The sequence below is a fragment of the Gadus macrocephalus genome, chromosome 13 (assembly GCF_031168955.1).
Source record: "Gadus macrocephalus chromosome 13, ASM3116895v1".
Classification (NCBI taxonomy): domain Eukaryota; kingdom Metazoa; phylum Chordata; class Actinopteri; order Gadiformes; family Gadidae; genus Gadus; species Gadus macrocephalus.
The window spans coordinates 20,472,637-20,487,953 of NC_082394.1; the positions used below are offsets into that span (position 1 = coordinate 20,472,637).

At 43.0% G+C, this 15,317-nt stretch overlaps 1 protein-coding gene and 1 long non-coding RNA gene across 2 annotated transcripts in view; one reads left to right on the forward strand and one right to left on the reverse strand.

The window, feature by feature from the left end:
* Nucleotides 1-15,317, forward strand: part of LOC132470079 (uncharacterized) — a 222,202-nt gene that overhangs the window by 35,268 nt on the left and 171,617 nt on the right. The gene's annotated exons all lie outside the window — the stretch shown is intronic.
* Nucleotides 1-15,317, reverse strand: part of optc (opticin) — a 49,833-nt gene that overhangs the window by 14,771 nt on the left and 19,745 nt on the right. Inside the window, exons 2-5 of the mRNA XM_060068222.1 lie at nt 14,463-14,663; nt 13,896-14,064; nt 13,649-13,807; nt 10,487-10,689 (exon numbers count right to left, since the gene is read on the reverse strand). Coding sequence (XP_059924205.1) covers nt 10,487-10,689; nt 13,649-13,807; nt 13,896-14,064; nt 14,463-14,642 — 711 coding nt within the window. The 5' untranslated portion in view covers nt 14,643-14,663. The remainder of the gene's footprint in view (nt 1-10,486; nt 10,690-13,648; nt 13,808-13,895; nt 14,065-14,462; nt 14,664-15,317) is intronic.

Genomic DNA, 15,317 nt, shown 5'->3' on the forward strand with positions numbered 1-15,317 from the left:
ATAATCAAATGTCAATTCAATCCCAAGTGTGGAAAACCAAGCCACACTCCTCATCACAATCGTTGTCCGTTACTCTTGATGCTTTTCATGACAAATCAGGCATTAAAAAGGGGTTATGTTCAAGAACATTTTACGTGGGTGATTAAAAACTGATTATCCAAGGTGTTCTCGGTCAGTCTTATTACCGTAACCCTATAAATACAGAGGTGAGCGCCGTGGTAATAGTGCACCATATGGCACTTCTGGCGGACCATGCAAATGGCAGGATTCGGAGGGAGAGGGTCTTTAGGGACCATAACGATTTAAAAATATGTAACTTTATGTCAGACCACTTCTTTTTTAATTCTGGGACTGTGCGCTCCGTGCTACTGACAGAATTCACTGCTGCAGCAACATGTTGCCACTCACTCTGCTTTTTGTTGTTGGCGATCCCAATCCCGTGACCGTCGAACAAAACTACTTTTCGGGCCTCCATCTCACCCACAAGTGTCTCCGCTTCAACCTTCGTGAAATTTCGCTTTTTTGCTTTTCTCTCAGTACCATTGTTTCCGATAAGCCATAATACTTGCATCTGAGTCTGTTTTATATGCAGATCGAATTCATGAGGTAATTTGCATTGACCATTTATGGTTAAAAAGGGGTGTGTACAGGGCGGAACGTGAAGCTGATTCAGCTGCGCACACTTGTAGGCAGTCTGTGATTTATAAAGAAAAGATTGCGTACGGTGTGCGTACGCAGGGTTTTATAAATCTGAATATTTTTTGGCACACGCAAAACTTGGCTTTTGGGCGTACGTACACTTTTAGTAGCGATCCCACGCACAGTTTTATAAATGAGACCCAAGGTAATTTGGCTGTCAATCAGCACACCAAGTAGCTTAACTTCTGTGACCTGTTCGATTTCTTTATCATCTAGTTTTAGATGCAGTTTCGGCTCTACTCTCCCTCTCCATTTAGAGCGTAATACTATGCATTTTGTTGTTTTTATGTTAAGCACCATTTTATTTATCTTAACCCATTTCCTTATCAGCACTAGCTCTTAATTTAGAACCTTTTCAAGATCTCCTGGTGTCAGCGCTGTTGAATAAATGGTTGAGTCATCTGCGTACATAGCAATAGATGCATTGTTTAGAATGGCCCTAAACAACTCCCTTGCGGCACTCCACAGCTCATAACCCTCATTTCTGAAAAACCACCATTAAAGTACACAAAGTATTTTCTATTTGTAAGGTAACTGTAGGCGCCTAAATGCCTATTCGCTTTATTTAAGTTCATATTTTAAAATGACAGTTGGATTTTCATAAGTGAAATAATAGTAAATATAATAATAGTTAATTGTGTTAATTTCGAATGCATAGAATTTTATTTTGTAATTCACTTGCAATGTTTTCGGTGTACGCGCGCATTTAATCACTTTATTTTGAAGGTTGACAGGAACTTAATTGTTTTTAACTAGAGGTGTGGGACTAACTGACAGTATACAAGCGTGGAGCCACACAGTTTTTTGACCTCTCTCTCAATTTCTCTCTCGTTCTCGTACCTCTAATAAGAACCTCATTGTGGAAAAGGATTGTTTTTTGTATTTTGCGTTGGACAAGTAAACCCTTTAAAAACATCACGTCGTGGTCCGGTGGATTATTATCGTGGATAGTGGATGAGGTATGCGACGAAGGGAAAACGGAGCGTCAAGCTGAAGCTTCACATTAGAAACATTGTTGGAACTACAGTAACTATTGATCCAGGCAACCCCTATCAAAACCATAACAGCACCGTTAATTCACTAATAATCTATGGTCAAGAATATCAAAAGCTGCACGGAAGTCTAAAAAAAACTGAACCAACTATCTTTCCTGCGTCTATTTCTTTCAGCCAGTCGTCAGTCATTTGGGTAGCTGTGGAGTGCCCCTTTCTGTATGCATGTTGATGAGCTGTGTTCAAGTCATTTATACAGAAATAATTTTGCTCATATTCTATTCTTTCCATGATCTTGCTTATGGTGGGTAGAATGCTTATTGGTTTACTATTCTTCCCTGAGAAATTCTCTTTATTATTCTTTGGCAGTGGGATAATTTTAGCAATCTTCAAGTCTGCTGGGCAGATTGATTTTTCAAAACTTAAATTAATTATATGGCAGATAGGCAGAGCCTATATCTGCAACAGGTTTAAGCAACCTCACATCTAGGTTATCAAAACCTGCTGGTTTGACCTTACTGAGTTTTATTAATTGTTCTACTGTAGACACCTTGGCTTTTTCAAAGTGGAAACTACATTTATTCTTCATCAATTTGTTTGTACTAAGCCTGGATGAGAGCTCTAGATCTAGACCCTTATTTTCTCCCTTCATACCATCATTTAATTTCTGGATTTGATCACTGAAATAATCACTTAAATATTATCGGCATATTATCACCTTAAAAATGTAGCAAGACATAGAGGGCTCATGTCCACCGAAGACTTACAAAAACTTGTACATGCCTTTATCACTAGTAAGCTTGATTACTGCAATGGTCTCCTTACAGGTCTCCCAAAACAAACTCTGAGGAAGCTTCAGCTTGTTGCTGCTGCTGCTAGAGTTCTAAGGACCAAAAGATTTGATCATATTACACCAATTCTGAAATCGTTACATTGGCTTCCTGTAAGTCAGAGAATTGATTTTAAAATCATGTTGCTTACCTATAAATCCCTACATGGTTTAGGCCCAAAATATTTAACTGATATGCTTCCACTACATCAGCCTTTTAGACCACTAAGAAGCTCCGAGACCAATCTGTTAATTATCCCCAGAGTAAACACAAAACATGGGAAAGCAGGATTTAGTTACTACGCAACAAATAGCTGGAATAAACTCCCAGAGGATTTAAGACTTGCCCCAACTCTGAGCACCTTTAAAACAAGACTGAAGACTTTTATGTTTGCTATAGCTTTCTGCTAAATAACTTTGCCTTTATTTACTATTTTAATACTAAAATGCCTTTTTAACTTTCTATTTTTGCATATGTTTTTCTTTTACTTACCTATTATTTTATTTTATTGTATGAAACTGTTTATATGTGAAGCACTTTGAGTCTGCCTTGTGTATGAAAAGTGCTATATAAATAAAGTTGCCTTGCTTTGCCTAAATAGTTATCAATTTCATCTGGTTTGGTGATAAAATTGCCCTCTGCCTCTAAGAAGGACGGTGTAGATCTACCACTTTTTCCCATTAGTTGATTAAAAACATTCCACATGGTCTTGCTATCTATACTACTATTACTAATTCTCTTATGACTACATTTTCTTCTGGGTTTTTATTCAACATTGTTACAACGTTTCTTAGTTTACGATACATACTCCATTCTCGTTCACCACCAGATTGTATTGCAACTGCCTTGGCTCTATCCCTCTCCATCATGTGTGCTTTAAGTTCCTGATCTAACCAAGGAGACAGGTGTTTCGCACTGTTAACTTCCTGACAGGAAGGGAGTAGGCTAATAAACTGTCAAACGCACAGAGCAAGATTAGGGTCTTCCTTCTATATAACTTCAGACCAGTCATCCTCTCTTACTTCATTACAGTAGTTATATTCATTAAAGTTTTTAAAGATCCGTCTGAAAATAACTTTCTCTACTGCTCTACTGCATATTCTTGTAGGCTTCTTGCCTACTTGTGATCAATTACATGTATCTGCTTAAGAAAGTAGGCTAGCTTTAAGCGGACAGTCTCTCAGATTCCAGTCTATAGCCTATTTAAGTCTCCTAAGAAAAACATTTCATAATTTGCATCACACACTTTGTCCAGTACTTAACATGTATTGTCTAAGTACATTGTAGTTGCGGGGGAGGTCTATAGCAGCACCCCATTAACATTGACTTTATATACGGAAGTTGAACTTGCAGCCACAATACTTCAACCTCTTTACATCCTAGATCATTCCTTGTTTTCACTGGTATATGATCCTGACAATAGATGGCTACCCCACCTCCACTTGTTGTTCCCCTATCTAGTCTATGCATATTATATCCCTCTATTTTCAGTACGTCACTATTTATTGCTGGATTCAGGTGTGTCTCTGATATTGCAAGTACATGCAACTTATTGTAGCGACCCTGGGACATTTAAAGAGTTTTTGTGTTATGTGTTGCATTGTATTTCGTTGTCCGTTACGCCAGTTGTTCTATGTGCATGCATTGGAATGTTCTTCTTGTCAATCAGTGTGGGGAGGGAATCATCAGGTCAGCTGGGGGAGGGCCTTGGGAGAACAGGAGGGTGGGGGCTTGCACGTTGAAGGGACCGGGTTTGGGGGATTGCCCGGGTTACGGGTTGTTGTTAATGTGGATTTTTGCCGTTGGTTAGGGGTTTTCAGTGACCTGGTTTGTTACATTAAAGTTCCTTCAAGTACTCATGACTGGACATCGTTATTTCATCGTTAGGTCAGTACATTATGTTCAGTGAGGATTTCAGAAACATCAACAATTTTATTAAGTATAGTACAAATATTCAAGGGACCCAACCCCAATCCCTTCCGTGGTAAAATGGGACTATACATTAGTGGTGTACACCAGTAACAGTTTTAACCAACATAACTTTGTCTCACCATAATTAGAGCTCTGAACAAAACCTCTAACACACAACGTAAACACTCCCCACCCAACCATCCACCCCCACCCCCTCCCACCCCTACACGCATCCACTCACACACGCATCACTCACACACATACATCAACACAATATCTCAGTAAGTGCAGTATGCAAAACGCCAGCTTCAAACAGTCAAAGTCCGAGTTCATTTATGGCTCTGGATGAAACTAACCTATAGTGCAGTTCAGTTGGGTTTCGGAGGTTTCAACACAGCGTTCCAGTAAGCATGGGCCTCAGTTTGGTTTGAAATGTGCTGGGGACGGAGACGCATTCAGAAGTGCATTTTTAGAAGTGCTGGGTACAATGAGGATGCACACTTTTTTCTCTCTTTAGTGCCGGTAATGAAAGGTTCTGAAAGACGGCACCATTTTAGCTAATTACTAAGGAATAAAATGTATACAAAATCTGTCTGGCACGTTTTATGAAGAAAACGTTTTCAAAAAGCATCGGACATATGACCACTATGTTCTGCTCCATGTATCCAATGTTGACAACGTGACATGATATGGCTAAGCTAACAACATAAACAAGAGGAGCTAGAAAAGGAATTTAACTGCGCGTTTAAGTTCAGTAGGGCCAAAGGTGTGGCTACACACAGCACTACAGAAGTCGTCGAGATTGAAAAAGAAAAAAATATTTCTTGCACAGCTGAACGCTGTATCACATCAGGAGCTGGCTGTTCTCAATTCACAACACGCATTCCATCAAAACTAGCCTACATCAGGCATTCTGACCAAAACTCATGAACTCCCCCCCACAATTATTCCAGAATTCAAGCAAAGCAAGAATGACCAAAAGTCACTTTGTGTCAACAAGAGACTGACTCCACCGACTATCAATAGGGGATTATCACGCTTCCGGGTTCCGGTGGCGGGATTTGTCTTCGTTGTGCATGAACACTTCCGGCGCACTTCAACAATGGCTGAAACAAAGGCTAGATGTCACTGCTCTGTTCCACTTTGTACATCTAACAAACAACACCAACCCTACTTAAGTTTTCATGGATTCCCGACTGAATTGAGTCTAGGGAAGAAGTGGATTCAAGCGGTTCGCCGGGATGAAGGGCCAAACTTTAAAATAAAACAAGGTAGCACGTTTGTTTGTAGCCGGCACTTTAGTGAATCAGACTACAAACGCTACAGCTAGCAACCAACCGGGGTCACACCAAGCGACTGAAAATCGGGTCTGTACCCTCCCGTTTCCAGTGGAACAACTAGGGACTGCCAAGAAGGGGGTCTGTTTATAAAAGAGCATCAACTCGCTTAGGCCATGAAGTTCACCCAGCCCTTCCTCTGGAGCAACCGCTGCCCTGTGAATAAGAGCCGATGGAGGAGATCTCAGCTTCGGTGGTGATGACAGAACATGATTTCGGTTCTACTCCTAAACCAGGTTTGTCAGTGTTTGTTAGTATTCTGAAATATTGGCCTACTATTACCCCATACTGTTCTTAAACCACCTACCTGACAGGATGTGCTACCTATGGTTTAATCACAGAATGGGCTCTTAGTAGGTTATACCGAGGAGGTAGGTCAACTTTTCAGAACTCGGGCACAAAATGTTTAGTCTTATTAATGTCCCAGCATTTGACCAAACCACAATGTGAAAAGCTTCATCACAAGTACAAATGCTGCATTTTATATCTTACTTAATTAATTGTAAAGGTGAATATTGAGCTATAAAAAGCAAAATTTAAAAGCAATATTGAGCTACAAAAAGCAATTTCTTTAGAGGTCCAAACTGCTTCCAATATGCAAGTCACAGCCAAAATCTGGGTTAGATGTTGGATGCTGGATGCTGCTGCTGTACACATACAGCAATTGGAAGAAACAGTCAAGGAGCTGTCACAGCTGAAAGTGGTTCAAGTGCCTTTTCACCGATTTTGTGTCTCAGACGAGGACATCCTTTTTTACACCAGATTCACGTCAAGAGATGTTTTTTGTGACTTCTGGGAGGTTATTCAACCATCTACCTCCATGTTGGTTTATTGGTCGAAAGCTCAGAAAAAGAAACAAACATTTGAACCCATTTCTCCCAGTCCAACGTGTTGACTGCAACTGGTTGAGTTTTTTCTCTTCTGCTGCCGGGTTGCTGCAGGCCTGCAAGAGAAGGTGCTGGCTGACATGTTTCAGGTCAGTGTGTCCACTGTCTCCCATGTTGTTATACCGTGGACCAACTACCGTTACCTGCTCCTTGGCTCCCTCCCCTGCTCCTTGGCTCCCTCCCCTGCTCCTTGGCTCCCTCCCCATCTGGATGAGTAAACAGCAAGTCAAGAACACCATGCCAAGCTAATTTGTGCAGTAGTCCAGATGTTCGGGTAATCATCGACTGCACCGAGGTGCAGTCGATGATTACCCGAACATCATCTTACAAGAACACAACAACCTTTAAGGCCTTGATTGGGATTGCCCCTTGTAGTGCTGTGACTTTTGTGTCAAGTCTCTTCACCGGCTCCATCTCCGACCCAGAGCTGACTGAACGAAGTGGACTGCTGGATTTACTGGAGCCAGGAGATGGCTGCATGGCAGACAAGGGTTTCACCATCGAGAAGCCACTAGCTGATCATGGGGCAACGCTGATTATACCACCCTTCAAGATGACAGGTAGGCATGAAAGGAATGAACATTTCAAATTAAAACTTCGACCCAAATGTGACCATTAAGATATGTAGACAAATGTTTAAGATGGACTGAAGCACTCACAATAATATTACTAATTAATTTATCTCTAACCACTGCGCAGTTCACTGAAGAGGATGCTCTGAAAACACAAGCAATCGCTAGACTTCGAATCCTCGTAGAACGCTGGGAACGCACTGTCCTTTCACCTTGTCTGCGACAGTCAATCAGCTGTGGACCGTCTGCTGTGTGATGACCAACTTCCAGGGACCACTTGATTTAAAAGGCTACATCCCTGTTGAATAGTGTTTCTACTCAAACATGTACCTATAAATATTAAATATAATATATAAATATTAAAACGAGAGGCACTGAACATTTGGAGTGGTCCCTTCATTTTTTCCGGAGCTGTAATTTTGTACACTGAAAACATTGTATATATTGAATGACATGTATGTAATTGAATGAGAAGTCTTTCATCTATAATCAATTTTAAAGTCCAGTCAGTCCATCCTGAAAGTATTCAAAATAATGTTAATATATAATGTAGTAAATGATGTACTCAGAAAAAGGGAATGAATTAAATCCTTTTATTCTTTCAGTTCCTTTATTCATTCAGTTCATTTCACATTCATTTCACTTTCTGCTGAAGATACACATTCATATATGTACCAAAGAAGTACAAGTCTACCTTATTTTTCATCTCTTATCATTTCATCCCTCCAGACTGAGCTGACGCCAAACTGACGTTAGCATAAGCCAATCTACCTAGCGTAAGCTAGCTAGCAGACACTCACATTCGTAGTCGATATATTTCTCGAAAAATAAACAATCCCTTGTCCAGTTTGGAGCGGGCTGTTATGGAGTGTTGTTCGGTAAGTCTGTGAACTTCAGAAAACGTGACTTTGGGTACATTTACAGGGATGTCGTGAAAGTGAACTGCCGGTCCTCCATCATCAGTTCGCCAGAGTGATGAGTGATTCACCGGATGTCACAGTGCACAATGAACACCGAATGCGGAAGTACTACGTATCAGCGTGATAATCCCCCATTGCAAGTTAAAACAGCCGACCACTTGAGTGCAAAAAACACAAAAGACCTCGCCACAGCATCAGCAAATCTTAAGCAATAAATATCGCGTCTTACCTTTTATTTATGTGGCAGTGGTCTGCAGATGCATCCCATGGTGTAGCCTACCACATCCATTTAGTTCCACAGGTTATCGTTCTGATACTGTCCATGGTACTAGCAACCTGCTCTGGTGCTTCTTACCTATGTATTCAGGCTAAAATGACTTGATTGTCTGATGCTTCATCATCCCAGCCAAAGAGTATTGGTATTATTAGTAATGGCTACTTGCCAAATCGAAAAAATAACTTCACACAGTGTGTCTTTTACCAATGTATTTGTTATCATTCGTAGCGTTGATCAGCAGAGAAATAATTCGCCGAAGTCGTTGACGTCACTTAGCAACCGAATACGAATGTAGTCTACAGCATTGAGAAGAGCCGTGTAATAAGTAAGGGATAATGTATAGAATGCCGGTCATTATCGGGAAAATAAGCCCCAACAGGGCGAACAGGACACTGACGCGCAGCGAGGGTAAAATTTTGCTTCCCACTGAAGGGGCTTAAATTCGACCGGCGACGTTCTATACATTATCCCGCTTATCATACGGCTACGTGCCAAAACGAAAAAATGACTTCACATGGTGAGGCTTGGTACAATCTATTTGCTACCAGCATTCGTAGTGTTGATCAGGAGAGAAATAGTCCGCCAAAGACGTTGACGTCGCTTAGCAACCGAAGACGCTGGGGTTGAAAAGTTACCGGACTACTTGAGGAGGGATACCAAAGACGTCATTATAGGCAAAAACGTCCTTTGTTTTCCTTGACAGCGGTCAGTTTATATCTAGCATTCACCGCGAAGTTGTGAAGAGCCCATGCAAGTGAACGGAGCGTTCCACGGCATTGAGAAGACCCGTGTAATAGTACATAATAATTCAACTCGATTATTATTATTATTATTATTTATTTTTTAAAGTGGTGGGTACAAAATGATTCTTGACGAAATCTGGTGGGGACGCGTCCCCGGCGTCCCCAGCGTAATCGACGCCTATGCCAGTAAGCCTCCGCCTTCTGGTGATCCGTGAATCTCCTCGTCTCGATTCCCAGCGTAATGATCAGGGTGGCCGGGTGAATAATTCCATGCTTTACGCTCGCAGTCCTGAGCTTCTCCCGAATCTCGCCAACCGTTGCCCTCCGCTTGGCTATATCCGACTTTAGGTCAGGGAAGAATTGAAGCTTCATCTCCCTATATCTTAGTGTGCGCTCCTTTTTAGACAGCATCAATATCTCCCCCTTCACCATGTAACATTGCATTCTCATAATCATTGTCTTATTCCCGGGGCCTACAGAGTGGGCAATTTCAACCACAGGCTCAGTCTTGATCTTTCCTTTAAACAGCTCCTTCATAAGGTTGTTCATGTAGGCTGTAGGATCCCCCTTTTCAGCGGCTATCGGCAGGCCATGAACTCTTAAATTAAATTTCCTACTATGCGCCTCTAGCCTTTCTAATTTATCACAGAGTTCAATGTTTTCTTCATGGAGTTGTTTTGAATCCACATCGTATTTCTTCTTGTCCTCCTCCAGTGCAGCAACACGCTCTTCCATATCATTCAGTCCCTTCTCAACACCATCTAATTTCCGACCACATTCTTCCATTTGTGCTTTGAGAGAGTTCAATTGTGGCTGAAGCGTGTTCAGTGCTACTGGAATTTCTTCTTTCATAATCGAGCTTATCAGCTTCGACAGTTTTTGCTTGTCAATTCCAACCATATACTAGAGGCATTACCTTCAGGTAGGTTTTCACTGGCTGTTTTCGACCGCGTTGTTTGTTTGTTCTGTCGGCGTCCACCTTCGGTTCCCAAATTCATTTCTCCCGGACAACATTTATTTTGTTAGCTAGAACTTTTAATTTACTAACTTAGAGCTGTACTTCACTGTATTTTCAGTTCATTTCTATTTTAGCCACTTTCAAACTTTTTGCGGAGCATGGCGTTCACGCTGCCTCTCACATCTCGCACAGGCGCATCCTAGATGATCCATATGGAAGGCCTATCATTTTTGCCAATTAAACCAAATTTATTGACCAAATAAACCAAATTATTGAGAATGGGATTGGATTATTATTTCTGACCCGAGCCAGGACCCCAATGAACCTAGAAAAAAAAAAGAGGTCAATGCCTGGGATTACCTTGAATCCTTCCGGATGCATGCCAGCAGAAGTCAGTTTGTTGTTGCGGACGTCGATGTGCCGCATGGTGGCGGGAAGCCATGGCAGGGCCTGTAGGAGGTTGTCAGACAGAACGATCTGTTCTAACTGTGGTGAACTCCGGAACACGTCCTCCCCCATGTCCGAGATCTGGTTCCCTGTAAGGTCGATTCCTTTCAGCTTGTCTATCAAATGGAGACAATATTGCACATATTTTTATATACATATTTCATGTTTTAACATTTTTTTTCCCCTACAGAGAGAGAGAGAGGCATGTGGTCTGTGGAGCACGATGGTGCAATCCGTCGTCAACCTGGACTCATGTCTGGACATTCCTTTGCTGCTCAGGGACAGACAGATCAGTGGATCCCTTCAAAGGAAATAAATCAACCCCACTAACACTCAATGTTAGTATGGATGTTTACAGTGGCATGAGAGCTCCCTTCATGAAGTTGTTGACCGGTAAAACGTGGGAGCTCTGAGACTCACCCAAATGTCTGTTTTTACAGGAGTACTTTAGAATTACTTACTACTTTACTTACTACTAATTACTTTAGTCATTTACCGTCCCCCTAAGCCAGACCCTGCCTTTCTATCTGCATTCCTTACCCAGCTCTGTGCTATATCTCCATCCGTTCTCCTCCTGGGCGATTTCAACATTCATGTGGACTCCTCTGTCTGCCAACCCGCAATCGAACTTCTGGAAATCCTCTCATTATTCAACATCACCCAACACATCAATTTTCCAACTCATAACAAAGGTCACACCCTGGATCTGGTCTGTTCCACTGGCATCACAATCAGTCACCTGGCCAGTAACAATCTCCACATCTCCGACCATCTGGCCATTACTTTTCAAACTCACACTCACACTCCCTCCCCCAATGAGAAGCAAAAACGCACCATCACTTTCCGCAACCTCAAATCCATCAACCCATCCTCTCTTTCCACACGTCTTTCTGAGTCCATCGCTAAACTCACCCACAACAACTCCCCCGACTACCTGGTTAACTGCTATAACTCATCCCTCTCATCCTGATCCTGCCTTGACCAGCTTGCACCTGTTCAGTCTAAATTGGTCTCATTCTCCCACTCTGCCCCATGGTACACTGACGAACTCCGCCATCTCAAATCCAAACGACGCCAACTGGAACGGCTTGCCCGCAAAACAGGTCTTACGTCCAAATTTACAAACAACACCTCCAGCTATACAACGACACCCTGAACTCAGCCCGCTCCTCCTACTACTCAGGAATCATCCAGTCTGGCAGCAGCAATCCAAGGACCCTCTTCAACACCATTAACACAATCCTCAAGCCATTGGACACCATCTCTCACTCCTTCTCAGTTGAAAATGCAATAACTTCCTATCCTTCTTCAATGATAAAATCAGCACAATCCACAGCCAGTTGACCATCGACCCCGCCCTACGTCCCAAACCGGATCCCCCCCTAACCACCGGTCAATCCTTCTCCACATTTGCTACCATCACCTCCTCTGATCTTTCCTACATAGTCTCAACCATGAAATCAACAACCTGCAACCTGGACCCGCTCCCCACCACACTTATAATGGCCTGTCTCCCCACTCTCTCCACCCTCATCACTAACACTGTAAACTCCTCTCTATCCTCTGGCCATGTCCTCTCCTCCCTAAAGCTTGCATCAGTCACTCCCGTACTAAACAAACCCGGCCTGGATCCTGATTCCCCTAACAACTACCGCCCCATCTCCAATCTACCTTTTCTGTCTAAAATCCTGGAACGTGTTGTTGCCAAACAACTCATCACCTACCTTGACACCAACGACCTCTTTGAACTCTTCCAATCCGGTTTCCGCTCCAAACACAGTACAGAAACTGCCCTCCTCAAAGTGACCAATGACCTTCTGCTATCCTTCTGCTATCCTCTCCTGGCTCGGATCCTATCTCTCCGACAGACATCAATTCATCGCCATCAACAACTGTCAATCAGCCACTACTCCTCTCATCCACGGTGTCCCCCAGGGTTCTGTGCTTGGTCCACTCCTCTTCATTCTGTACATGCTTCCTCTTGGTCAGATCCTCCGTCACCATGGACTCCGGTTCCACTGTTACGCCGATGACACACAGCTTTACCTCCCCTCCAAAACCATCAGTCCTTCCACCCTCCAACCCTCTCCAACTGTTTGACTGACATCAAGACCTGGATGCAAAACAGCTTTCTCAAACTCAACTCCAACAAAGCCGAAATCCTCATCATTGGTCCTGACACCCTCACTCACTCCATTCAGAACATCACCCTTAATATTGACGGCTCCACCATCACCCCCTCCACCAAAATCCGTAACCTTGGAGTTATCCTGTTAACCATATTACCAAAACTGCCTTTTTCCACCTCCGAAACACCACCTGCCTCCACCCCAACCTGTCAACTACCGCTGCTGCGACACTCATTCACGCTTTCATTTCATCCAGGCTTGACTACTGCAATGGTCTTCTCTACGGCACCACCAACAAAGTCCTCAAAAAACTTCAATATGTCCAGAACTCAGCTGCACGCCTCCTCACTGGTACCCGCTCCAGAGAACACATCACACCTGTCCTCCGTGAACTCCATTGGCTTCCAATTAAACACTGAATCAACTTCAAAATCTTACTCATCACCTACAAGGCCCTCAACAGCCTAGCCCCCCCCCTACCTTGCCGACCTCCTCCATCACCACGCCCCCTCCCGATTCCTCAGGTCCATCTCTGCCAACCTGCTACAAGTTCCACGGACTGAGCGCCGGACTTGGGGTGATCGGGCCTTCTCAGTTGCTGCCCCCACCCTTTGGAATTCACTCCCCTCCCACATCAAAGTCTCTCCAACCCTCTCTTCTTTCAAATCTGCACTCAAAACATACTTTTTACACTAGCCTTCCCCACCTAACTCCCTGCTTATTCTTCATGTAAGTCAAGTCAAGGTGCACTTCATATGTAAAGCATCTTATAGAGTACCATATTAAGTGCCATATAAATTTCATTTGTTATTATTATTATTATTATTAGAATATATAACAGAACATGTTGATTTATACGATAAAACTATAAATAAACACAAATAATGACAACAGCGACCACAATGACGGCATTAACAATACTAAGTCTGAATGTTCTCTGTCTTACTCAGGTTGATAAAATCTGTGTTCCTGACGTGCTGGATCTTGTTGAAGCGACCGTAGAAGTGGGTGGTGTCCTTCGGGAGGGGTGGGATTGTCTTCAGGTCTGAGTCGTCGCAGTACACACTTCCACTCAAACACACACACAGCAGGCAGGTGGGCATGCCTTCAGACGGAGCACAGTATGGGTTCAACTGAAGTGGAGACACAAACCTAATGAAGTGCATCACTGTGTGTTATGTGTCCAGACTCACCCAGGCCGGTTTCGGGCCCGAAGAGGCCGGGTTCCTTGAAGTCCAGTGGGACCGGAGCAGAGGCCAGGGACGGAGCAGCTGGGGTCCCGTCCCCCTCAGAGGGCTCAGAGGGCCCTTGAGCTTGTGGAGGGTCTTCCTGTCCTGGAGGAGCCAGTGTACCAACCTCCATCTTCTCTCCACCCGGACAGCCACAAGAAAGATTTGGACGTCAAAGTACAGTTGAACAGCTCTATTTAAAGTAATTATGTGTACTCTATAACTCACTCTCCCAGTTCATCCAAAAGTCAAGGTGCACTTTTCAGAGAGTAAACACTTATAATACAAATATTCTGATAGTACTTCACATTTAATGATATAATAATACGTGACAGAATGCAAGTGTTTCCCAGTCAAGGTTAATGTTAAAGTGGAATAATCAAGCGTACCAATCCACTGATTATACTGTATATATTTGTTTATTTTTTAATATGATTTTCTATTAAACAGAAATGTAATACACACAAATAACTGCTTCAAGCATGTTATTGACCTGTCTCCCCTCGGCTAAACGGCGGTGGACACTCTTACCTCTTGGTCCAGATCATCATAGTCGTAACTCTCTCCAAAGCCATTGGGGTCTAGGTTGTCCCAGTCCGGCGCATTGTTCAGGTCATAGTCGTCCCCTTCTACGTCCCCAACACTCGGTCGGGGGGCCAGGAGGAAAAGGAGCGCCGTCAGAGGGACCACCAGGGGGTTCAGAGCCATCATTATGTCATGCGTTGAAGGTACCTGTCAGCAGAACATGGAATGAGAGTCGTCTTAAGTTTTCTGTGAACTCACAAAATGATTTCCGTGCCCCCACATCGAAGTATACGCCAAACTATTAGGTGTATAGCACGATTAGGAAGGGTATGAATGAATTGCGCACCGATCTTCTTCCATGGGTGTTTGGTACACGTACACCCATAGTTTGCTTTTCATATTGTAATGTTGGATGTTATTGTAGCATGTAGCCTGGGACTCTAAAAGCTGTGTTCGAAATCGTTCCCTATACACTTGTTCCCTATTCCCTATATAATGTACATGATATAGTGCACTATATAGGGAATAGGGAACGAGAATTCGGACACTACACTGAACATTTCTAAACGTCATTTGCGTCAGTAAATGCGCCGGGTATTTGTGTGACGCAGACTGATGCACCGTGGTGAAGTTAGTTTGAAGTTGGATATTCGACAGCTATTCGGCCATTCATTTCCTATGGAAAATTACTTTTTGCTCAATAGCTCCCGAGTTATGGGACCCAGAGGCCCCAGACCAATTTAGACCTGTTCTACTATGTGGTACTAACAACACACACCTCACAAAAAAATAATATTTTGCTCCTCCTATTTTATTTAAATATTTTAAGAATCCCATTCATTTCCTATGGAAGACGGCTTT